The sequence below is a fragment of the Oncorhynchus mykiss genome, chromosome 30 (assembly GCF_057628025.1).
Source record: "Oncorhynchus mykiss isolate SJ-2025 chromosome 30, ASM5762802v1, whole genome shotgun sequence".
In the NCBI taxonomy this organism is placed as follows: Eukaryota; Metazoa; Chordata; class Actinopteri; order Salmoniformes; family Salmonidae; genus Oncorhynchus; species Oncorhynchus mykiss.
In genome coordinates, this window is record NC_143051.1 from 524104 (window position 1) to 549833 (window position 25730).

The 25730-nt window shown below is 44.9% G+C and overlaps 2 protein-coding genes across 6 annotated transcripts in view; one reads left to right on the forward strand and one right to left on the reverse strand.

Moving 5' to 3' along the window:
* The window catches only part of ptpn2b (protein tyrosine phosphatase non-receptor type 2b), a 76721-nt gene extending 65490 nt beyond the window's left edge, over positions 1-11231 (forward strand). The window contains exons 7-10 of one of the 2 annotated variants that reach the window (XM_036970982.2): positions 2907-3068; positions 3214-3428; positions 4268-4375; positions 8444-11231. In XM_036970982.2, the coding sequence (XP_036826877.1) occupies positions 2907-3068; positions 3214-3428; positions 4268-4375; positions 8444-8465 (507 nt within the window). In that variant the 3' untranslated portion in view covers positions 8466-11231. The remainder of the gene's footprint in view (positions 1-2906; positions 3069-3213; positions 3429-4267; positions 4376-8443) is intronic. The other variant, XM_090228501.1, reaches the window with a different exon arrangement.
* A 4007-nt stretch (positions 11232-15238) lies between these two features.
* On the reverse strand, positions 15239-21325 carry psmg2 (proteasome (prosome, macropain) assembly chaperone 2). 4 transcript variants are annotated; one of them, XR_005041349.2, is made up of 7 exons: positions 20909-21112; positions 20598-20769; positions 18479-18537; positions 17809-17927; positions 17378-17551; positions 16421-16587; positions 15239-15783 (listed from the first exon to the last, which is right to left on the reverse strand). XR_005041349.2 is itself a non-coding variant. In XM_036971454.2 (7 exons), exons 1-7 carry the CDS (start codon positions 20966-20968, stop codon positions 15703-15705), a joined length of 786 nt encoding a protein of 261 aa, XP_036827349.2. In that variant the 5' UTR covers positions 20969-21325; the 3' UTR covers positions 15239-15702. The 4 variants fall into 4 exon arrangements, 3 of the variants coding, with proteins under 3 accessions (XP_036827349.2, XP_090084631.1, XP_036827350.2); XM_036971454.2 differs by having other exon boundaries at positions 16421-16541; positions 20909-21325; XM_090228505.1 differs by lacking the exons at positions 15239-15783; positions 16421-16587 and adding an exon at positions 16662-16817 and having other exon boundaries at positions 20909-21096.
* Positions 21326-25730: the final 4405 nt, after the last annotated feature.

Consider the following 25730-nt stretch of genomic DNA (forward strand, 5'->3'; position numbering starts at 1 on the left):
TAGCTGGGGAGAGTGTAGGTCTGTTAGCTAGCTGGGCAGAGTGAAGAGACTACATGTAGGTCCGTTAGCTAGCTGGGGAGAGTGTAGGTCCGTTAGCTAGCTGGGGAGAGTGAAGAGACTACATGTCAGTCTGTTAGCTAGCTGGGGAGATTAGTTCCATTAGCTAGCTGGGGAGAGTAGTTCCATTAGCTAGCTGGGGAGAGTGTAGGTCTGTTAGCTAGCTGGGGAGAGTAGGTCTGTTAGCTAGCTGGGGAGAGTGAAGAGATGACATGTAGGTCTGTTAGCTAGCTGGGGAGAGTGTAGGTCTGTTAGCTAGCTGGGGAGAGTGAAGAGACTACATCTAGTTCCATTAGCTAGCTGGGGAGAGTGAAGAGACTACATGTAGGTCTGTCAGCTAGCTGGGGAGAGTGATGAGACTACATGTTGGTCAGTTAGCTAGCTGGGGAGAGTGACGAGACTACATGTTGGTCTGTTAGCTAGCTGGGGAGAGTAGTTCCATTAGCTAGCTGGGGAGAGTGTAGGTCTGTTAGCTAGCTGGGGAGAGTGTAGGTCTGTTAGCTAGCTGGGGAGAGTGTAGTTTTGTTAGCTAGCTGGGGAGAGTGTAGGTCTGTCAGCTAGCTGGGCAGAGTGAAGAGACTACATGTAGGTCCGTTAGCTAGCTGGGGAGAGTGTAGGTCCGTTAGCTAGCTGGGGAGAGTGAAGAGACTACATGTAGTTCCATTAGCTAGCTGGGGAGAGTGACGAGACTACATGTCAGTCTGTTAGCTAGCTGGGGAGATTAGTTCCATTAGCTAGCTGGGGAGAGTAGTTCCATTAGCTAGCTGGGGAGAGTGTAGGTCTGTTAGCTAGCTGGGGAGAGTGTAGTTCTGTTAGCTAGCTGGGGAGAGTGAAGAGATGACATGTAGGTCTGTTAGCTAGCTGGGGAGAGTGTAGGTCTGTTAGCTAGCTGGGGAGAGTGTAGAGACTACATGTAGTTCCATTAGCTAGCTGGGGAGAGTGTAGTTCCATTAGCTAGCTGGGGAGAGTGAAGAGACTACATGTTGGTCAGTTAGCTAGCTGGGGAGAGTGTAGTTCCATTAGCTAGCTGGGGAGAGCGAAGAGACTACATGTAGGTCTGTTAGCTAGCTGGGGAGAGTGATGAGACTACATGTTGGTCTGTTAGCTAGCTGGGGAGAGTGTAGTTCCATTAGCTAGCTGGGGAGAGTGACGAGACTACATGTAGGTCTGTTAGCTATCTGGGGAGAGTGTAGGTCTGTTAGCTAGCTGGGGAGAGTGAAGAGACTACATGTAGGTTCGTTAGCTAGCTGGGGAGAGTGTAGGTCCGTTAGCTAGCTGGGGAGAGTGAAGAGACTACATGTAGTTCCATTAGCTAGCTGGGGAGAGTGAAGAGACTACATGTTGGTCAGTTAGCTAGCTGGGGAGAGTGTAGTTCCATTAGCTAGCTGGGGAGAGTGAAGAGACTACATGTAGGTCTGTTAGCTAGCTGGGGAGAGTGATGAGACTATATGTAGGTCCGTTAGCTAGCTGGGGAGAGTGACGAGACTACATGTTGGTCTGTTAGCTAGCTGTGGAGAGTGTAGTTCCATTAGCTAGCTGGGGAGAGTGACGAGACTACATGTAGGTCTGTTAGCTAGCTGGGGAGAGTGTAGGTCTGTTAGCTAGCTGGGGAGAGTGAAGAGACTACATGTAGGTTCGTTAGCTAGCTGGGGAGAGTGAAAGTCCGTTAGCTAGCTGGGGAGAGTGAAGAGACTACATGTAGTTCCATCAGCTAGCTGGGGAGAGTGAAGAGACTACATGTAGGTCTGTTAGCTAGCTGGGGAGAGTGACGAGACTATATGTAGGTCCGTTAGCTAGCTGGGGAGAGTGTAGGTCCGTTAGCTAGCTGGGGAGAGTGACGAGACTACATGTCAGTCTGTTAGCTAGCTGGGGAGATTAGTTCCTTTAGCTAGCTGGGGAGAGTAGTTCCATTAGCTAGCTGGGGAGAGTAGTTCCATTAGCTAGCTGGGGAGAGTAGTTCCATTAGCTAGCTGGGGAGAGTAGTTCCATTAGCTAGCTGGGGAGAGTGTAGGTCTGTTAGCTAGCTGGGGAGATTAGTTCCATTAGCTAGCTGGGGAGATTAGTTCCATTAGCTAGCTGGGGAGAGTGAAGAGACTACATGGCGGTCCGTTAGCTAGCTGGGGAGAGTGAAGAGACCTACATGTAGTTCCATTAGCTAGCTGGGGAGAGTGACGAGACTATATGTAGGTCCGTTAGCTAGCTGGAGAGAGTGACGAGACTACATGTAGGTCTGTTAGCTAGCTGGGGAGAGTGTAGGTCTGTTAGCTAGCTGGGGAGAGTGAAGAGACTACGTGTAGGTCCTTTAGCTAGCTGGGGAGAGTGTAGGTCCGTTAGCTAGCTGGGGAGAGTGACGAGACTACATGTAGGTCTGTTAGCTAGCTGGGGAGAGTGTAGTTCCATTAGCTAGCTGGGGAGAGTGACGAGACTACATGTAGGTCCGTTAGCTAGCTGGGGAGAGTGTAGGTCTGTTAGCTAGCTGGGGAGAGTGAAGAGATGACATGTAGGTCTGTTAGCTAGCTGGGGAGAGTGTAGGTCCGTTAGCTAGCTGGGGAGAGTGAAGAGACAACATGTAGGTTCATTATCATTTCTACACATTTTCTTGTTTGACACCCATGCTATAAACACTATGTGAGAGTGATGTCTCTGTACTGTATTATATGTGGATATTTGTCTAACCTAAATTGCCTTTCTTAATTGCCAATTGGGGAATAAATCGTTGTATTGAATTATATTAAATGGAATAAGCATGATGAGCATTTTAAGCAAAAGGAATGTTCACAGCCAACAAATACATTTTCAGCTCTGAACCACTGAACCTGTGGTGTCTTTGTCTGTCTCTGTGGTGTCAGATGGACAAGAGGAAAGACCCATCGTCTGTGGACATCAAAGCTGTGCTGTTGGACATGAGGAAGTACCGTATGGGTCTGATCCAGACTCCTGACCAGCTACGCTTCTCCTACAGGGCCGTCCTGGAGGGGGCCAAGTACATCATGGGGGACTGCTCTGTACAGGTAACAAAGCTAACCCTAACCACACACACCTAGCTAGTACAAGTAGAGCACCTGTGGTGCGGCTGGCTCAGAGTCCAAGTGATATCATTAAAGTTCTATTTGAGTTAATCTCTCTCTCTCTCCCCTCTTTCTCTGTTTCCTCCAGAAAATGTGGCGTGAGCTATCTAAAGAGGACCAGGACCCAGTGTCTGATTCTGAATCCCTTCTTCCTACCCAGCCACCCTCCAAGTGTCCCCTGGAGAAATACAATGGCAGCCGGGTGTCCCTGGGGAAAGAGGGAGGGGACGCGGAGCTGGGGGAGAGAACGACGGGGACAGAGTCACCATATAAGGAACAGGATGTGGACGAGAGCACAGCTAAGTGAGTATTGGTGTAGTAGAGACAAACTGTCTGGTAGTGTGGAGACGGGCAGTCTGGCAGTGTGGGGACGGGCTGCCTGGCAGTGTGGGGATGGGCTGCCTGGCAGTGTGTGGACGGGCTGCCTGGCAGTGTGGGGGCCGGGCTGCCTGGTAGTGTGGAGGCCGGGCTGCCTAGCAGTGTGGGGACGGGCTGCCTGGCAGTGTGGAGGCCGGGCTGCCTGGCAGTGTGGAGGCCGGGCTGCCTGGCAGTGTGGAGGCCGGGCTGCCTGGCAGTGTGGAGGCCGGGCTGCCTGGCAGTGTGGAGGCCGGGCTGCCTGGCAGTGTGGAGGCCGGGCTGCCTGGCAGTGTGGAGGCCGGGCTGCCTGGCAGTGTGGAGGCCGGGCTGCCTGGCAGTGTGGAGGCCGGGCTGCCTGGCAGTGTGGAGGCCGGGCTGCCTGGCAGTGTGGAGGCCGGGCTGCCTGGCAGTGTGGAGGCCGGGCTGCCTGGCAGTGTGGAGGCCGGGCTGCCTGGCAGTGTGGAGGCCGGGCTGCCTGGCAGTGGGGGGACGAGGTGCTGTAAGAGAAGAGACACTGCTACTTTTAGCTGGTTGTATTGCAGTGTTTCTCTTCTCTAAGGGCTGGTTTTCTGGACACAGATTAAGTGTATTCCTTGACTAAAACATATTCAATCATTTTTCGACATGAATTAATTTTTTATACCGGAAACTGTCCCAAAGAGTCTGGGGATGTAAGGAGAAGCTTCCTTTATTGATTGCCTCTTTTCTGATCAGAGTGCTGGTGCTAAACTTAGTGGCAAAAAGGTTTGATTGACTTGCATCCATTTTTGCTGCTTTTGTCACAGTGCTCGCAAGAGACCGCGCGATGAGAGGGTGTCTAACTGGACCCCCAAGATCACAGACCCCAAGCAGACAAAGCCCAGCATAACAGACTCTGAAAAGAAGAGAAAAAGGTGAGGATTCATCTGTCCACTGCACCTTTAAAATACATAATCATTACACTCACTGTACCATTAACTAAATGACCTTCATCACATGAAATAACCAGGATATCGTTTTGGATCCAAACATGTCTGTATTGAAAGGTGATTAATTCACAGGGACAATTTGTTTTATTGTTTTTCTATTCGCTAGGACTTACTGTGTTAAAGGGTAATAGTTTGTGTGTAAAACATGTAGACTATATTTCTACTATCACCTCAACATAACGTAGCTGCTTCTTTGGGATAATAAATGTAATTTCTCTTGTCGTGTTTCCCAAACCTCTCCTCCAGTACCATGAGCCATCCCACATATCTGATCTATTTCTGGACGAGTATCACCTGATTTTAATTGGTCAACTAACTAACCATCAAGCCCTTAGTAGTGGAATCAGGTGTGCTAGTTCTGGAATGGCTCCAACAAGCAGACTAGGTGCTGGGGAGATGAGATGGTAAAATACTACTTCTTATTACTCTGTAAGCTGCTGCTTCATCTGATAGCTAAACAACCACCCACTTCTCCAGTTTCTGTCAGCTTCCCCTCCCCATATCCTAACCTTAATCATTAGTGGGGAAAATACAAAACTGACTGAAGTTCAGCATCTAGGGGGATCTTGACAGACAGACAGACAGACACACACAGACACAGACACAGACACAGACACAGACACACAGACAGACCTTCCCCTTTTGCCCTCAGAACAGCCGCAGTTCGTTGGGGCGTGGACTCTACAAGGAGTCGAAAGCTCCCCACAGGGATGCTGACTCGTATTGACTCCAATGCTTCCCACAGTTGTCAAGTTGGCTGGATGTTGGTACCATTCTTCATTCATGGCTGTGTTCTTAGACAAAATTGTGAGTGAGCCCACTCCCTTGGCTGAGAAGCAACCCCACACATGAATGGTCTCAGGATGCTTTACTGTTGGCATGACACAGGACTAATGGTAGCGCTCACCTTGTCTTCTCCGGACAAGCTTTCTTCCGGATTACTCAAACAATCGGAAAGGGGATTCATCAGAGAAAACGACTTTACCCCAGCCCCCAGCAGTCCAATCCCTATACCTTTTGCAGAATATCAGTCTGTGAATGATGGTTTTCCACTTACGGACATTCAAAGACTTTAAAACATTTCTTTTTTTTTTTTTTTTTTAGCCCTTTTTCTCCCCAATGGTGTCCAATTGTTGTAGTAGCTACTATCTTGTCTCATCGCTACAACTCCCGTACGGGCTCGGGAGAGACGGAGGTTGAAAGTCATGCGTCCTCCGATACACAACCCAACCAGCCGCACTGCTTCTTAACACAGCGCGCATCCAACCCGGAAGCCAGCCGCACCATGCGTCAGAGGATACACCGTGCACCTGGCAACCTTGGCTAGCGCGCACTGCGCCCGGCCCGCCACAGGAGTCGCTGGTGCGCGATGAGACAAGGACATCCCTACCGACCAAGCCCTCCCTAACCCGGACGACGCTAGGCCAATTGTGCGTCGCCCCACGGACCTCCCGGTCGCGGCCGGTTACGACAGAGCCTGGGAGCGAACCCAGGGACTCTGATGGCACAGCTGGCGCTGCAATACAGCGCCCTTAACCACTGCGCCACCCGGGAGGCCGACATTCAGAGACTTGTCCCGAAGCCACTCCTGGGTTTTCTTGGCTGTGTGCTTAGAGTCGTTGTCCTGTTGGAAGGTGAGCCTTCGCCTCAGTGTGAGGTCCTGAGCGCTCTGTAGCAGGTTTTTATCAAGGATCACTCTGTACTTTGCTCCGTTCATCTTTGCCTGGATCCTGACTAGTCTCCCAGTCCCTGCCGCTGAAAAACATCCCCACAGCATGATGCTGCCACCACCATGCTTTACTGTAGAGATGGTGCCAGGTTTCCTCCAGACGTGACGCTTGGCATTCAGGCCAAATAGTCCAATCTTGGTTTCACGAGACCAGAGAATCTTGTTTGTCATGGTCTGACAGTCCTTTAGATGCCTTTTGGCAAACTCCAAGTGGGCTGTCATGTGCCTTTTACTGAGGAGTGGCTTCCGTCTGGCCACTCTACCATAAAGGCCTGGTTGGTGGAATGCTGCATAGATGGTTGTCCTTCTGGAAGGTTCTCCCATCTCCACAGAGGAACTCTGGAGCTCTGTCTTTGTGACCATCAGGTTATTGGCCAGCTCTAGGAAGAGTCATGGTGGATCCAAACTTCTTCCATTTAAGAATGATGGGGACCGTCAATGCTGCAGAAATGTTTTGGTACCCTTCCCCAGATCTGTGCTTCAACACAATCCTGTCTCGGATTCCACTGACAATTAATTCGACCACATGGCTTGGTTTTTGCTCTGATATGCACTGTCAACTGTGGGACCTTATATAGACAGGTGTGTGCCTTTCCAAATAATGTCCAATCAATTGAATTTACCACAGGTGGACTCCAATCAAGTTGTAGAAACATCTCAAGGATGATCAATGGAAACAGAATGAATCTGATCTCAATTTCGAGTCTCATAGCGAAGGGTCTGACTACTTATTTAACAACATTTATTTTAAAAAACAAATGTGCACAAATTTCTAAAGACCTGTTTTCATTTTGTCATTATGGGGTAGTGTGATGTCATTATGGGGTAGTGTGATGTCATTATGGGGTAGTGTGATGTCATTATGGAGTAGTGTGATGTCATTATGGGGTAGTGTGATGTCATTATGGGGTAGTGTGATGTCATTATGGGGTAGTGTGTGTAGATTGCTGAATATATTATTTTTTTTCAATGCATTTTAGAAAAAGGCTATAATGCAACAACATGTGAAAATAATCAAGGGGTCTGAATACTTTCCGAAGGCACTGTATTTCCTTATGTCTGGCCAAAACCTCTATTGGACCGTTTTGGCTGCATTTGCTGTACATGACATCAAAGTGGTGCAGGTTGCTGCTGTACTGGCCTGTTGGGGGCGCTGTAACTGTCCTCTTGTGACAGCAAACCCCACTTCCGTACCTACCGATAAGATGATTCTATAACACAAAGAAGTTCACTACCAGATGTAAAAAGAACACCCCAACTTGTACGTCATTGTAAAGATCCCAGCTTGTGTCTGATCTGTTCAGGTCAACAGTGCTGGTTTGGTTTTATGTAACATCAGGTTTCTGTGATTGCTTTTCTTGTGGAATTTGTGCTGGTCTGTTGGTATGTCTTGTGGAGTTACCTCTGCATGCTGTGTCACTGTGTTTGTGCTGTGCTCCTCTACTCTTCCTAGTCATCCTAGCCTGGTTCCAGATCTGTGCTCCTCTACTCTGCGTGACTGAGTGTAATGACTTGATTATAGAAAGAGACACTGCAATGTATCATCATGTGACTTCTTCCCTCAATGGCCTGCAGGTTTCTGTTGTTCAGCATCATGTGACTTCTTCCCTCAATGGCCTGCAGGTTTCTGTTGTTCAGCATGGATGTTGTCAGGATAAAGCCTGGTCATCATGTCTTACGCAACCTGTGTGCCGTTAGAACTTGTTACCGTTACAAACGTCAGCTACAAGTCATTTGGGTAAAAAGGTAAAAAAAAGTATTGTTTTAGTTGTGGAAATGTGGATAGACAAACAGACATCAGTTACTTATCTGGGTCCCCATGTCACCAAACCAGGCTACTCTAGACGGTAGTACCTGCTTTTTAAACCAGAACAGCTGCTTACTGCTCCCTGTTTCATCTATGATGATGATGATGACAGTAGACCTACACATGTACTTCCATTTCAAATCCCTCAAACTACTAGCCCGAGTGCCAGTCTGTTTGTGCTATCCCTCATTGTCACGCCAATTACAGCGGTGAAGTTGGTAAGAGTACATCAACAGATCTGGAGCCAGGCTATATAACTACTGTACCTGGTTGGTTGTAACAGAGCTCTCATTTCAATCCCAGTATTACATCACCTGTAAGCACAGCAGTCTGTGGTTGTGGAACTAAAGCAGGCACATTGGTTCTACATCCAGTACATCTGTTCTTGTGGTCTGTCAAATGGCATGTCCTTATACTGTGTTCTTCTGAAATCAACATCCTCTCTCTGTTGTGACAGGCCGAGAACCAGTGACCGCTAACTGACTCCACCGTGGCTCCAGCCTCCTCCTGATCTGGCTGCTGAGATGACGTTGACAGGAATCCCCCCCCCCCCCCCCCCCCCCCCCACTATAGCTCCCTCCCTCCCTCTCTCTCTATATCCCCCTCCTTCTAAATCCCCACATCTCCCTCTCTCTCTATATCCCCCTTCTCTCTCTCTCCCTCTATCCCCCTTCTCTCTCTCTCCCTCTATCCCCCTCCCTCTATATATCCCTCCCTCTATATCCCCCTCCCTCTCCCTCTATATCCCCTTCCCTCTCCCTCTATATCCCCCTCCCTCTATATCCCCCTCCCTCTATATCGCCCCTCTCTCCCTCTATATCCCCCTCCCTCTATATATCCCCCCTCTCACCCTCTATATCCCCCTCCCTCTATATATCCTCCTCCCTCTATATATCCTCCTCTCTATATATCCCCCTCTCTCTATATCCCCCTCTCTCTATATCCCCCTCTCTCTATATCCCCCTCTATCTATATCCCCCTCTCTCTATATCCCCCTCTCTCTACAGTGCCTTGCGAAAGTATTCGGCCCCCTTGAACTTTGCAACCTTTTGCCACATTTCAGGCTTCAAACATAAAGATATAAAACTATTTTTTTTGTGAAGAATCAACAACAAGTGGGACACAATCATGAAGTGGAACGACATTTATTGGATATTTCAAAAGTTTTTAACAAATCAAAAACTGAAAAATTGGGCGTGCAAAATTATTCAGCCCCCTTAAGTTAATACTTTGTAGCGCCACCTTTTGCTGCGATTACAGCTGTAAGTCGCTTGGGGTATGTCTCTATCAGTTTTGCACATCGAGAGACTGAAATTTTTTCCCATTCCTCCTTGCAAAACAGCTCGAGCTCAGTGAGGTTGGATGGAGAGCATTTGTGAACAGCAGTTTTCAGTTCTTTCCACAGATTCTCGATTGGATTCAGGTCTGGACTTTGACTTGGCCATTCTAACACCTGGATATGTTTATTTTTGAACTATTCCATTGTAGATTTTGCTTTATGTTTTGGATCATTGTCTTGTTGGAAGACAAATCTCCGTCCCAGTCTCAGGTCTTTTGCAGACTCCATCAGGTTCTTCCAGAATGGTCCTGTATTTGGCTCCATCCATCTTCCCATCAATTTTAACCATCTTCCCTGTCCCTGCTGAAGAAAAGCAGGCCCAAACCATGATGCTGCCACCACCATGTTTGACAGTGGGGATGGTGTGTTCAGCTGTGTTGCTTTTACGCCAAACATAACGTTTTGCATTGTTGCCAAAAAGTTCAATTTTGGTTTCATCTGACCAGAGCACCTTCTTCCACATGTTTGGTGTGTCTCCCAGGTGGCTTGTGGCAGACTTTAAACGACACTTTTTATGGATATCTTTAAGAAATGGCTTTCTTCTTGCCACTCTTCCATAAAGGCCAGATTTGTGCAATATACCACTGATTGTTGTCCTATGGACAGAGTCTCCCACCTCAGCTGTAGATCTCTGCAGTTCATCCAGAGTGATCATGGGCCTCTTGGCTGCATCTCTGATCAGTCTTCTCCTTGTATGAGCTGAAAGTTTAGAGGGACGGCCAGGTCTTGGTAGATTTGCAGTGGTCTGATACTCCTTCCATTTCAATATTATCGCTTGCACAATGCTCCTTGGGATGTTTAAAGCTTGGGAAATCTTTTTGTAACCAAATCCGGCTTTAAACTTCTTCACAACAATATCTCGGACCTGCCTGGTGTGTTCCTTGTTCTTCATGGTGCTCTCTGCGCTTTTAACGGACCTCTGAGACTATCACAGTGCAGGTGCATTTATACAGAGACTTGATTACACACAGGTGGATTGTATTTATCATCATTAGTCATTTAGGTCAACAATGGATCATTCAGAGATCCTCACTGAACTTCTGGAGAGAGTTTGCTGCACTGAAAGTAAAGGGGCTGAATAATTTTGCACGCCCAATTTTTCAGTTTTTGATTTGTTAAAAAAGTTTGAAATTTCCAATAAATGTCATTCCACTTCATGATTGTGTCCCACTTGTTGTTGATTCTTCACAAAAAAATAGTTTTATATCTTTATGTTTGAAGCCTGAAATGTGGCAAAAGGTCGCAAAGTTCAAGGGGGCCGAATACTTTCGCAAGGCACTCTATATCCCCCTCTCTCTATATCCCCCTCTCTATATCCCCCTCTCTCTATATCCCCCTCTCTCTATATCCCCCTCCCTCTCTATATCCCCCTCCCTCTCTATATCCCCCTCCTTCTCTATATCCCTCTCTATCCTCCCCTCTAAAACACCAGCTATGACAGCCTCCGCTACCCCATAGTGGAATGGAGTCACAATAATGCATCAGCAGTTTGGTTGTTATAGTTTTAGCCTCTTGTTACGTTGTCCATTCTATTTTGCTTTGCATCCACGTTGAAAAGGCAGAGATCTGAACTAGGCCTGCTATGCATTGCCAATCTGTAATACTGTTCATCTGTTTTCAGAGGGCAAAATTAAATGTTATATTTTTTATAAGAAATGACTTGAAATGTCCTACCATGTGTGAGGACAGGAGTTGAAATGTTTCCATGATGTACATACTGTACTTTTTAAGAAGTGGAAAAATATTTTTCATTGTACAAAAATGGAAACAGGCATTGTATTTGGTTTAAACAACAAAACAAAATTTCATGACCAGTTTATTTTGAATGAAATTGTCAAGTATACAATTCCTTTATGTAAAAGTGTAATCTAAGAATAAACTGGTTTTATGTAGTTTCCTTAAATGATTTAATAGCCTTTGACTTTGTTTTAAGTTAAATTACTCTTGTATTGGCTACACAGCAACAAGCTTTTTTAAATGTCTAGTTCTACCATCAGACTACACTCCAGGGTTCAAATGTTTTAGTAACGTTCACATCCATGACCAGAATCTGGGAAACACCTTGGCTTACCATGCATGCATCAGTGAATTCCAATGCTGTCGTTTCCCATAAACCCTGCAATCTAGGACTGTGTCGGGTTACAATGCTGCCCGGAACACAGTAGCAACTGGCCAAGCCCTTTCTCTTAACCCTTGTGTGGTCTTTTTGTTATTCACCCAATGTCCGCAGGTCTGATGGACCCACAACATTGTTTTTTTTAAACAATACAGCCATAACAATGTATGTAAAAATGCTTAGATCTGTTACAAGCAATATAGACAGCATACATAGTTAATACTTGAAATTTACCGTGGCTCGTGTTGTAAACAGAAATGAATTATAATCAAGACATGGGTGGAATAAATCATGTTTATCTTGAACAAATATAAATGAAACAAGGTTTTCATCTCTATTGATGTGTATTGCTTTGAACTGAACTGGACAGAGTTTACATACAGTATATTATGGAAATGAGCCCCATTGAACACATTAAGGCCGGTCTTCACACCACATGAGGGACAGAGTTTTACTGTGTGTGTGTGTGTGTTGCAAATGTATTTATTGCACTTGATGCATGTGCACTGTGTCTTCATGTCCTTGGGTCCACACACATCACAGTGCTTCTTCTTGTTGCTACCGGCTGCAATCTAGAATGATAAACAGTTCAGGAATTTTACTAACATCTCACTCGCATATATAGTTTCACCAGGCCAAGGTAGGAGAGTCAGAGACACACACACATCACTCACACTTCCGGTATTGGAGTTGTGGGTCGGGCAGATGGAGCACCAGCATCCTCCTGAACCCTCCTAATGACGGCTGTAGAAGCCGCGGCCCCTAAATGGCATAAGCTTCTCATCAACAGTAACGTTAACGTTGGGCCCAGGGTTGTAAAACGGGCAGGCAGTCCACCTACTTGTCTGATTGCAGCTAGCTTGTCTCTCTGCACTGACCTGATAACAGCTAGCTTGTCTCTCTGCACTGACCTGATTACAGGTAGCTCATCTCGCCGAGCTGGTGTCTGTTATTGATGCGGATAATCCTGGAAATAATGTGGAAGTTTTTTTGCACAGAAAAGTTATGACAGTTTCTGCATCTCACAGGGATTCTGGAGATTACCCATTGGATCTGAAAACACCAGCAAGGATAAGAACCCAAAAGTATGGTCCATCTCTCTCCAAAAACACACCCTCCAAATTAGTCCAGAATGGTTTTCTGGATGGTGTCTGGGATGAACAGTACAAAAGAAGACTGTCCTGTACATGAGTACCCACCATCCGCGTCGGTCCTGGTTGCATCCTGGCTCATTCCTTTGGCAAGAAGACCAATTTCTTAATCTTCCAAAGTGGATGATGCTCCTTCCACAGTAGCGTCGCTCTGCAAAAAATATTTCTAAGGCCCTCTGAGTAGAGATTATTTTTGCCATGATTGAGTGTGGTAAGGAGCTACACATGGAAAGCTATTTATTTGTTGTACATGGCTAGGGTAGTCTGGGAAAATACTACTTTTTTTTATGTATCAAAAAATGTATTGTAATAACATTGTGCAGGTTCCTGCAAGACATTGTGTAGTTTCACACACTGCAAAAGGGTAAAGAGCGGGAGAAGAGGGAGACAGACAGGTTCTTGGTGCTGTGTTGAAACAGCAGGACCAGGGAGGAGGAAGACAGTGAAGGAACACAGCAAACCTTTGTTCCATTTGACTTGTTTTCACCCACACACACAATATAAATGTGTAAATGTACACTCCATGAAAATGAACCAAGGCCAATGAATCTCTTTTTTTCAACCTATTTGTTGTATCATTTTTCATGGGTGTCAACACCAGCTTCACGAATGAACAAAGGATCTATCCCAAATGGCACCCTATTCCCTATAAACCAGGTCAAATAGCACCCTATTCCATATAGACCAGGTCAAATAGCACCATGTTCTCTATAGACCAGGTCAAATAGCACCATATTCCCTATAGACCAGGTCAAATAGCACCATATTCCCTATAGACCAGGTCAAATAGCACCATATTCCCTATAGACCAGGTCAAATAGCACCATATTCCCTATAGACCAGGTCAAATAGCACCATATTCCCTATAGACCAGGTCAAATAGCACCATATTCCCTATAGACCAGGTCAAATAGCACCATATTCCCTATAGACCAGGTCAAATAGCACCATATTGCCTATAGACCAGGTCAAAAGTAGTGCCCTAGAGTGGGGCAAAAAAGTATTTAGTCAGCCACCAATTGCGCAAGTTCTCCCACTTAAAAAGATGAGAGGCTTGTAATGTTCATCATAGGTACACTTCAACTATGACAGACAAAATGAGGAAAAAAAAAATCCAGAAAATCACAGTGTAGGATTTTTTATGAATTTATTTGCAAATTATGGTGGAAAATAAGTATTTGGTCACCTACAAACAAGCAAGATGTCTTGCTCTCACAGATCTGTAACTTCTTTAAGAGTCTCCTCTGTCCTCCACCTGTATTAATGGCACCTGTTTGAACTTTTTATCAGTATAAAGTATGGGGCGGCAGGGTAGCCTAGTGGTTAGAGCGTTGGACCAGTAACCGGAAGGTTGCGAGTTCAAACCCCCGAGCTGACAAGGTACAAATCTGTCGTTCTGCCCCTGAACAGGCAGTTAACCCACTGTTCCCAGGCCGTCATTGAAAATAAGAATTTGTTCTTAACTGACTTGCCTGGTTAAATAAAGGTAAAAAAAATAAAAATAAAAAAAAATAAAAAGACACCTGTCCACAACCTCAAACAGTCACATTCCAAATTCCACTATGGCCAAGACCAAAGAGCTGTCAAAGGACACCAGAAACAAAATTGTAGACCTGCACCAGGCTGGGAAGACTGAATCTGCAAAAGGTAAGCAGCTTGGTTTGAAGAAATCAACTGTGGGAGCAATTATTAGGAAATGGAAGACATACAAGACCACTGATAATCTCCCTCGATCTGGGGCTCAACGCAAAATCTCACCCCGTGGGGTTAATATGATCACAAGAACGGTGAGCAAAAATCCCAGAACCACACGGGGGGACCTAGTGAATGACCTGCAGAGAGCTGGGACCAAAGTAAGGCCTACCATCAGTAACACACTACGCCGCCAGGGACTCAAATCCTGCAGTGCCAGACGTGTCCCCCTGCTTAAGCCAGTACATGCCCGTCTGAAGTTTGCTAGAGAGCATTTGGATGATCCAGAGGGACCAGGACGACTGATCCGTGTAAAGGAAAGAATGAATGGAGCCATGTATCGTGAGATTTTGAGTGAAAACCTCCTTCTATCAGCAAGGGTATTGAAGATGAAACGTGGCTGGGTCTTTCAGCATGACAATGATCCCAAACACACCGCCCGGGCAACGAAGGAGTGGCTTCGTAAGAAGCATTTCAAGGTCCTGGAGTGGCCTAGCCAGTCTCCAGATCTCAACCCCATAGAAAATCTTTGGAGGGAGTTGAAAGTCCGTGTTGCCCAGCAACAGCCCCAAAACATCACTGCTGTAGAGATCTGCATGGAGGAATGGGCCAAAATACCAGCAACAGTGTGTGAAAGCCTTGTGAAGACTTACAGAAAACATTTGACCTCTGTCATTTCCAACAAAGGGTATATAGTCAAGTATTGAGATAATTTTCCACCATAATTTGCAAATAAATTCATAAAAAAATCCTACAATGTGATTTTCTGGATTTTTTTTCTCATTTTGTCTGTCATAGTTGAATTGTACCTATGATGAAAATTACAGGCCTCTCATCTTTTTAAGTGGGAGAACTTGCACAATTGGTGGCTGACTAAATACTTTTTTGCCCCACTGTATATAGGGGTTCACACATTCTCTACAAAGACTGCATTAACTGACAATGAACACCAGAGATGATTTAATACTTTTAATAACCGTAGAGTAAATATTGATTCTCATCACCAGGGTAGGTAATGATAACCACTAGGCACACTTCAGGACTATAAACCTGGACTCATAACACCGGTTGGGGCAGGGGAGAGTTGGGGTAGGGGGGATTCCACAGGGTGATTTAGAAGAGTTGGGGTAGGGGGTGATTCCACTGGGTGATTTAGAAGAGTTGGGGCAGGGGTGATTCCACTGGGTGATTTAGGAGAGTTGGGGCAGGGGAGATTCCACTGGGTGATTTAGAAGAGTTGGGGCAGGGGTGATTCCACTGGGTGATTTAGGAGAGTTGGGGCAGGGGAGATTCCACTGGGTGATTTAGGAGAGTTGGGGCAGGGGAGATTCCACTGGGTGATTTAGAAGAGTTGGGGCAGGGGTGATTCCACTGGGTGATTTAGGAGAGTTGGGGCAGGGGAGATTCCACTGGGTGATTTAGAAGAGTGCAGGGGGGATGCCACTGCCAAAGAGAAGCCTCCATGATGCTGGTATCCTCCACTTTGGCTGCGTCTGGGCCTATGAAGGATGGAATAGGCATGTATAAACGGGACATGAATAACTAACATCCTGTGTTTCAGAGTCATGGCTGAACAACGACATGGATTATATACAGTTAGCCGTTTTTTCTGTGCCTTGGCAAGACAGAACAGCAGCCTCCGGTAAGATCAGGGAGGGGGTGGTGTGCATCTCTGTCAACAGCTGGTGCACAATCTCTAATATAAAGGAAGTCTCAAGGTTTTGCTCACCTGAGGTAGAGTACCTCACGATAAGCTGCAGACCATAATATTTACCAACAGAGTTCATCTAGATTCTTCGTAGCTGTCTATTTACCACCAACCAGCTGTATAAGGCCGTAAGCAAACAAGAAAATTCTCACCCAGATGCGGCGCTCCTAGAGGCCGGGGACTTTAATTCAGGGAAAGTTCCATTTTTATATGTAATTTCTACCAGCATGTCACATGCAACTAGAGGTTAGTGACTATTTCAAAGGGTGTACTTGTAATGAATGTGACATGTACTTGTTTTCCCTACTTAACTTAGTTGAATGCACTGACTAAGTTGCTCTGGACAAGAGTGTCTTCTTAATAACTCAAATGTAAATACATACACAAGCCATAACATCATATGGCTGTACTCATACAGTAGCACTTACAGGTGCGTCCACTAGGTGGAGCCAAGTGTTGAGGTGGTTGAGGAGAGTGAAGGCGTCTGGGATGTTGTCTCCTTCAGAGCAGAAGATCAGCACCACCACCAGAGGAATGTCCTCAGCACAGCTGGAACACAGAGACAACACCATGGAGAAGAATGTCCTCAGCACAGCTGGAACACAGAGACAAAACCATGAAGAGGAATGTCCTCAGCACAGCTGGAACACAGAGACAACACCATGGAGAAGAATGTCCTCAGCACAGCTGGAACACAGAGACAAAACCATGAAGAGGAATGTCCTCAGCACAGCTGGAACACAGAGACAACACCATGGAGAATAATGTCCTCAGCACAGCTGGAACACAGAGACAAAACCATGAAGAGGAATGTCCTCAGCACAGCTGGAACACAGAGACAACACCATGGAGAAGAATGTCCTCAGCACAGCTGGAACACAGAGACAACACCATGGAGAAGAATGTCCTCAGCACAGCTGGAACACAGAGACAACACCATGGAGAAAACCTTAAAGCCTCATTGAAAGCCAGTCTAAGACGCGGTACAGATCTCTATACTTCCCATTCTTAAATGTAGTTTTTGCATCTTTTACTTTCTGTTTGGTACACCAGCCTCAAACATCTGAAAATACAATATGGATATGGAAAAGCAATTTCACAGCGGTTTAGATGGTACAATGATTCTCTACACCGTATTCTCTTGTTTTGACACAAACTGAAATTATGAGAACTATTAGAATTTTAGCAACCAGGAAATGGCGATTTCTGCATAGTGCACCTAAGTGAACTTTTTGTGCAAGGTAAACGTATTCCTCTTTATCAGATGTAGTGTTCAGCGTTCCACACTGCATGTGTGAGGATAATATAGCCAGTAAAAACAAATATGATCCTGTATCAGTGTTCAGAGGTGACTTCTACCTACACCCCCTGTCAGTCTCCTGTACCTGTCAGTGAAGAGGCCTTTAGTGGCGCCCCCTCCAGGTATATAGAGGCGCTGCTCTGAGTCAGTAACCCCAGGGAAGGTAGATACTGTCTCCATCTCCTTCCAATCCATCTCCTTCAGCCGGTCACCAGTCACCTTCTGCATGGAGGGAGTCTGCAGGTAACGCAGGGGAGACCTGCGAGCAAGGAAGGGGTTCATCTATCAACACATTCATCTATCATCACGTTCATCTGTCATCACGTTCATCTGTCATCACGTTCATTAGTGGAATATCGGAACATGGACAATGATAGCGAAATACTTTTTATATATTTTATGTAGGATTTGTCAGTCAGAGCTCTCTGCCATGCACTCCATATATTTATGTGACAAGTGGAATGGAACAAAAAATCTAGTTGAACATAGTAATTCTGGTAGATAGCAGTTCTGCACCCCAGTAGCTGTTGGTCATCCCTCTGGTAAGCATGACTGCTGGACAGCACGACAGTCCTGGAGAAACCACTGGCTTTGATCCAAGACACCATCAGCTTACAGAACTTCTTGGACTTTGTCTGCAACAGAAAGGACCGATATGATAGTTCTCCTCTCCCAAGTTAAAAACCATAACAGCATAACCATATCCATGTGAAACCAATGTCAGTAAGCTGCAAACAGCTTCTCATGCTACACTGTTCCCTTAAGGCTGCTACACTGTTCCCTTAAGGCTGCTACACTGTTCCCTTAAGGCTGCTACACTGTTCCCTTAAGGCTGCTACACTGTTCCCTTAAGGCTGCTACACTGTTCCCTTAAGGCTGCTACACTGTTCCCTTAAGGCTGCTATACACTTTACGCAGCATTGTTTACCTACTTTGGAGCGGACTGTATACGACGCTCCGTTGCTATGTTTGCACAGGGTGTGGGCTCCAACCGGTGGCTGTCTGATATAAAAATACAGAAATCTAAATACTCAAACAATGAACCTAAAAACGGTCTAGGGTACTGACAAACAGCCAGGCAAGTGTTATAAAGGGCCCAGAAGTGTTTTTGGGTGAGCTTCTCCTTTAAGGCTTAACTCGGTTACAAATAGAATGGGTTAAATGAAGCCGACCTCTGTTACATTACCTGGATAATTGGGGTTCTGATCTGAAGAACTGCCAACCTCAACTCTGGAGAAGAGTACACTGTTCAAGAGAGAAGAGAATCTCATTCCATGTCAATGTGACTGAAGCGATGACTATTGTACATTATGATCATTAACAGTACAGTGTTACATAGACAACTACCCTATTTCACTACAAGACCAAAAGTATGTGGACACCTGCTTGTCGAACAAAATCATGGGCATTAACCTTTCATTTAACTAGGCAAGTCAGTTAAAAACAAATTCTTATTTATAATGACGGCCTACCCCAGCCAAACCCGGACAATGCTGGGCCAATTGTGCGCCGCCCTATGGGACTCCCAATCACAGCCGGTTGTGATACAGCCTGAAATCAAACCAGGATCTGTAGTAACGTCTCTAACACTGAGATGCAGTGCCTTAGACCGCTGTGCCACTCGGGAGCCCCAATATAGAGCTGGTCCACCCTTTGCGTCTAAAACAGTCTCCACTCTTCTGGGAAGGCTTTCCACTACTTTGGAATATTGCTGCGGGGGCTTACTTTCACTCAGCCACAACAGCATTAGTGAGGTCGGGCACTGATGTTGGGCGATTAGGCCTGGCTCGCAGACAGCATTCCAAGTCATCCCAAATATGTTTGATGGGGTTGAGGTCAGGGCTATCTGCAGGTCAGTCAAGTTCTTCCACACCAATCTTGACAAAAAAATTCTGTATGGACCTCGCTTTGTGCAAGGGGCATTGTCATGCTGAAACAGGAAAGGGCCTTCCCCAAACTGTTGCCACAAAGTTGGAAGCACAGAATCGTCTATGTCATTGTATGCTGTAGCATTAAGATTTCCCTTCACTGGAACTAAGTGGCCAAGCACGGACCATGAAAAACAGTCCCAGACCATTATTTCCACCTTTACAGTTGGCACTCCGCCAAACCCAGATTCATCTGTCGGACTGCCAGATGGTGAAGTGTGATACATCACTCCAGAGAACATGTTTCCACTGCTCCAGAGTCCAATGGCGGCGAGCTTTACACCACTCCAGCCGACGCTTGGCATTGCGCATGGTGATCTTAGGCTTGTGTGCAGCTGCTTGGTCATGGAAACCCATTTCAATAACTTTTCCTGATGAAAAGTTATTGTGCTGCCGTTGCTTTCAGAAGCAGTTTGGAACTCGGTAGGGAGATTTGCAACCGATGAGAGACAATTTTTACAAGCTTCACCACTCGGTGGAAGTTGTGGCCTACCACATTGCCACTGAGCCGTTGTTGCTCCTAGACATTTCCACTCCACAATAACAGCACTTTTTATTTATTTAACCCTCATTTTACCAGGTAAGTTGACTGAGAACACATTTTCATTTACAGCAACAACCTGGGGAATAGTTACAGGGGAGAGGAGGGGGATGAATGAGCCAATTGTAAACTGGGGATGATTAGATGGTCATGATGGTATGAGGGCCAGATTGGGAATTTAGCCAGGACACCGGGCTCTTACAATAAGTGCTAAGGGATCTTTAGTGACCACAGAGAGTCAGGACACCCGTTTAACATCCCATCCAAAAGACAGCACCCTACACAGGGCAATGTCCCCAATCACTGCCCTGGGGCATTGGGATATTTTTTTAGACCAGGGGAAAGGGTGCCGCCTACTGGCCCTCCAACACCACTTCCAGCAGCATCTGGTCTCCCATCCAGGGACTGACCAAGACCCTGCTTAGCTTCAGAAGCAAGCCAGCAGTGGGATGCAGTTGACCAGGGCAGATGTAGCAGGGCAGAAATGTGATGAACTGACTTTTTGGAAAGGTGGCATCCTATGACGGTTTACTGCCAGTTTACTGCCAATGTTTCTCTATGGAGATTGCATGGCTGTGTGCCGATTTTATAGTGCCTGAAATAGCCAAATCCACTAACTTGAAGGGGTGTCCACATATTTTTGTATTAGCAGAGGCTGGTGGGAGGAGCTATAGGAAGCCAGGCTCATTGTTATGGCTGGATTGGAATCAATGGAAGAGTCAAACATGTGGTTTCCATGTTTGATATCTTTACATTTAATCCATTCCAGCCATAACAATGAGCCTGTCCTCATATCTCCTCCCACCAGCCTCCACTGTTTTGTATATTTAGTGTACCTTCTGCATTGGTACTGAGGTCGTTGGCGTTCTCAGCGAATGTAGCATAAGGGTTGTTCCCTGCCATAGGGATGAGACAGTCAGTGTGGATGTATCCGACTCGACTCATGTTGAGCGTAGAAACAATCAGGTCCACTGCCAGCTGCCCCACATTTCCAACAGAGATTGCTGGCTGTAGACAGACAATGTGACATTTGGTTAGATACAATACAGTAGAATAGACACTGTAGTAGAAGCGTGCAGCACACGTTGAAACCAATTAGACACAATGATAGAGCATAAATACAGAGTAAGCATGGCAGTTAACTCACCATAATCAGGGTAAAGCCTTTAAAAGACGTTGGGGTGCATTCTGCCGCGACAAACATCATGTGTGTTGAGAATGAAACAACTTAATTACTGTTCAATCAACCACTTTCAGAGTGTTTTGGTTGTAATAAATTCCCATTTACTTTCACTTCTTGCAAACTGGAAATGGGCCTTTAAGAACATAGATGGCGTCGATGTTGGTGCGTTATCAGATGCCTGAATAAAAATATTGTTGTACTGCCATAGAAGTCAACATTTTAAATATATTTATAAGATTTGACAAAAATAAACTTCTATATTTAATTGTAACTTCATTGAAAGTTCCAATATAAGTCTTAAAATAAAAGAACGAGGGAGATATTTGTTGTGTCTGAAAGGGGACTCTAGCGGTTGCCTACTTTCAGCCGCGTAGCTAAGATGAACCTTTTTGCAAAAACAGATACACAACTCCCGCCAAGTACCGTCTTTAAAGTTAGCAGTATCCTCCTCTCTTTGTCGTTTGCCATTATGCTTGGAAGAAAGTTGTGTAATATTTTTTAAATGTTGCCCATCAACACACAACATGTCTTTAGCTTTCAGGCGTTACACTGCACGGGTAAAGTAATGTGTACTTGAATAATGTGTACTTTATTTGATAAAAGTGTATATGTCCTATGCTATATCATCAATTGTCATACTTGAGTAAAAGTAAAGATACCTTAATAGAAAGTTACTCAAATAAAAGTGAAAGTCAGCCAGTAAAATTCTACTTGAGTAAAAGTCTAAAAGTATTTGGTTTTAAATATACTTAAGTATCTTTTAGCAATTAAATTTACTCTTGACACTTAAGTATCAAAAGTAAAAGTATAAATAATTTAAAATATCTTATATTAAGCAAAGCAGACGGCACCATTTTCTTGTTTTTGAAATTTGAGTAGAGGGTTGGAATTAAAATAGTTTTTTTTGGGGGGGGGGGGGGGGGGGGGTTGCATCATTTGATTTACACAACATGACTACCACTTTGAAGATGCAAAATATTTTATTGTGAAACAAACAAGAACTTGAGCATGCATAACTATTCACCCCCCCAAAGTCAATACTTTGTAGAGCCACTTTTTTTTATTTTACCTTTATTTAACTAGGAAAGTCAGTTAAGAACAAATTCTTATTTTCAATGATGGCCTATGATGCCTTGTTCAGGGGCTGGGATTTTATTTTGCAACCTTTCGGTTACAAGTCCAACGCTTTAACCACTAGGCTACCTGCCGCCCCAAGCAATTACAGCTGCATGTCTCTTGGGGTATGTCTCTATAAGCTTGGCACATCTAGCTGCTGGAATTTTTGCCCATTCTTCAAGGCAAAACTGCTCCAGCTCCTTCAAGTTGGATAGGTTCCGTTGATGTACAGCAATCTTTAAGTCATACCACAGATTCTCAATTGGATTGAGGTCTGGGCTTTGACTAGGCCATTCCAAGACATTTAAATGTTTCCCCTCAAGTGTTGGTTTAGTGGTATGCTTAGGGTCAGTGTCCTGCTGGAAGGTGAACCCCCGTCCCAGTCTCAAATCTCTTGAAGACTGAAACAGGTTTCCCTCAAGAATTTCCCTGTATTTAGCGCCATCTATCATTCCTTCAATTCTGACCAGTTTCCCAGTCCCTACCGATGAAAAACTTCCCCACAGCATGATGCTGTCACCACCATGCTTCACTTTGGGGATGTGTTCTCAGGGTGATGAGAGGTTTTGGTTTTGAGTCAGACATAGTGTTTTTCTTGATGGGCAAAAAGCTCAATTTTAGTCTCATCTGACCAGAGTACCGTCTCCCACATACCTTTTGGCGAACACCAAACGTGTTTGGTTATTTTCTTCTTTAAGCAATTACTTTTTTTCTGGCCACTCTTCTGTATAGCCCAGCTCTGTGGAGTGTACGGATTAAAGTGGTCCTATGGACAGATATGGTTGCACCAGATCTTATTTAGGGGCTTCATAGCAAAGGGGTGAATACATATACACACTTTTCCGTTTTATTATTAAACAATTATTTTGTTTTTACTTCACCAATCTGGACTATTTTGTGTATGTCCATTTCATGAAATCCTAATAAAAATCTATTTAAATTACAGGTTGGAATGCATGAATACTTTTGCAAGGCACTGTACATATCATGAACATTCCTTCAAAATGAAATCTCATCCCACAGGTCACCATACATATCAGCACATTGGGAAGGCTGATGAGTAGAGGGTTAGGTTTAAGGCTGATGAGGCTGATGAGGCTGATGAGTAGAGGGTTATGTTTAAGACTGATGAGTAGAGGGTTAGGTTTAAGGCTGATGAGTAGAGGGTTAGGTTTAAGGCTGATGAGTAGAGGGTTAAGTTTAAGGCTGATGAGTAGAGGGTTAGGTTTACGGCTGATGAGGCTGATGAGTAGAGGGTTAGGTTTAAGGGTGATGAGTAGAGGGTTAGGTTTACGGCTGATGAGTAGAGGGTTAAGTTTAAGGCTGATGAGTAGAGGGTTAGGTTTACGGCTGATGAGGCTGATGAGTAGAGGGTTAGGTTTAAGACTGATGAGTAGAGGGTTAGGTTTAAGACTGATGAGGCTGATGAGTAGAGGGTTAGGTTTAAGGCTGATGAGTAGAGGGTTAGGTTTAAGTGAAGAGGTCATCTTCAGTTGGGATTCATTGGCGCACTGAACACACACACACAACACACACAGCAAAGGAGCTGATCGTGGACTACAGGAAAAGGCAGGCCGAACAGGCCCCCATTAACATTGGCGGGGCTGTAGTGGAGCGGGTCGAGAGTTTTAAGTTCCATTGGTGTCCACATCCCCAACGAACTATCATGGTCCAAACATACCAAGACAGTCGTGAAGAGGGCACGACAAAACCTTTTCCCCCTCAGGAGACTGAAAAGATTCGTCATGCGTCCCCAGATCCTCAAAAAGTTCTACAGCGGCACCATCGAGAGCATCCTGACCGGTTGCATCACCGCCTGGTATGGCAACTGTTCGGTATCTGACCTTAAGGCGCTACAGAGGGTAGTGCGAACGGCCCAGTACATCACTGAGGCCAAGCATCCTGCCATCCAGGACCTATATAATAGGCGGTGTCAGAGGAAAGCCCATAAAATTATCAGAGACTCCAGTCACCCAAGTTATAGACTGTTTTCTCTGCTACCGCACGGCAAGAGGTCCCGGAGCGCCAAGTCTATGACCAAAAGTCTCCTTAACAGCTTCTACCCCCAAGCCATAAGACTGCTGAACAATTAATAAAATCGCCACCGGAAAATGTATGTTGACCCCCCCTTTTGTACACTGCTGCTACTCACTGTTTATTATCTATGCATAGTCACCTCATCACCCCCACCTACATGTAAAAATTACCTCAACAAACCTGTACCCCTGCACACTCACTCGGTACCGGTGCCCACTTTATATAGCCTCGTTATTGTTATTCTTATTGTCTTACTTTTTACTATTACTTTTTACTTTAGTTTACTTGGTAAATATTTTCTTAACTCTTCTTGAACTTCACTGTTGGTTAAGGGCTTGTAAGTAAGAATTTCACGGTAAAGTCTACACTTGTTGTATTCGGCACATGACAAATAAAGTTTGATTTGATTTGATATCATGACCCTCCCTTCAAAATGAAAAAAATTAAATAAAGACAAGAAAAATAAAAGTGGGAGGGGGAGGGTTACTGTAACAAAACAGCCATATATTAAAAATGTTTATACAAAAAATATATAAAATAAAAGCATCAATTAAATGTATCATGTGGGGAAGGGGACTGGATCTCCCAAGGGGTTAGGGTTAGGCATGAGAACCAAGGAGGTTAGGGTTAGGACTCAGGAATGAGTCGGGTTTGGTATAGTTGGTAGGGTTTGGTATTGTTGCCAGGAAGGTTAGGGTTAGGACTCAGGCCTCAGGAATGAGTAGGGTTTGGTATAGTTGGTAGGGTTTGGTATAGTTGCCAGGAAGGTTAGGGTTAGGACTCAGGCCTCAGGAATGAGTAGGGTTAGAATAGTTCCAGACAAAGGAGAGTTCTATCTACTAGGCCAGTGATAGCTACAAGACCTATACATGTATGTTTAGAAACACACCAACAAATATTAAATAAGAATGATGAATCAGAAGTGCTTTCAATCCCTAAAAGAGGGAGGAACATTTCAATTCCTATAAATATTCACATTTAAACTAAAAAAGGTATATAAAGAATGGTTTCCATCACACCATTTATAACACATAATTATACAAGGATCCAGCTCATTAAAAATAATGATAATAATCATCATGATAGGTACACTAGATCTGCAGCTTTATCCTAAACCAATTCAGACGCCAAGTGTCTAAAACAGCCACAAGATGGAGACAAATTACTCGGTGGCTTAGTATTTCCCATTAAGGCCTAGAGAGGATTAATGGTTCCTACTGTTGTAATCCATTGTCGCTCAGGCATCTCTGTCTTTGAGTTTTCCACCACCCCATATTGGTCTCCAGGACAAAAATTATAAGGTTCTTCTCTGTATGAGGCCAAAAGTGGACATACAACATAGTGGATCGATCACCCTTCTGAGTGTGGTATAGATGTTGTTTAAGTCTGCATTCTAGTGTGTTTTGTGTCTCTTCAATATTGAGTTTATGACAAACAAGGCACTCAATCACAAAAAACACATTTCCAGTATCCAGTTGGATTTTATGCCTGATTGCAGCCCCCAAGCCCAAATACATATTGGACAGAAACTTTGAGTAAAATATTTATTCTGTATCAGTTTCTTCTTTTTCAGGCTTGAATGGACTAGAATGTCCTTAATGTTCTTATTTCTCCTGAAGGCTGAGATTACCCT

Coding starts and splice junctions, on each gene's coding strand:
- psmg2 (XM_036971454.2), bottom strand. CDS start 20,968: ATGATGTTTGTCGCGGCAGAATGCACCCCAACGTCTTTTAAAGGCTTT. Junction 20,770..20,908: donor AAGGCTTTACCCTGATTATG/GTGAGTTAACTG, acceptor GTCTGTCTACAG/CCAGCAATCTCTGTTGGAAA. Junction 17,928..18,478: donor TCAGAACCCCAATTATCCAG/GTAATGTAACAG, acceptor TTTCTGTTGCAG/ACAAAGTCCAAGAAGTTCTG.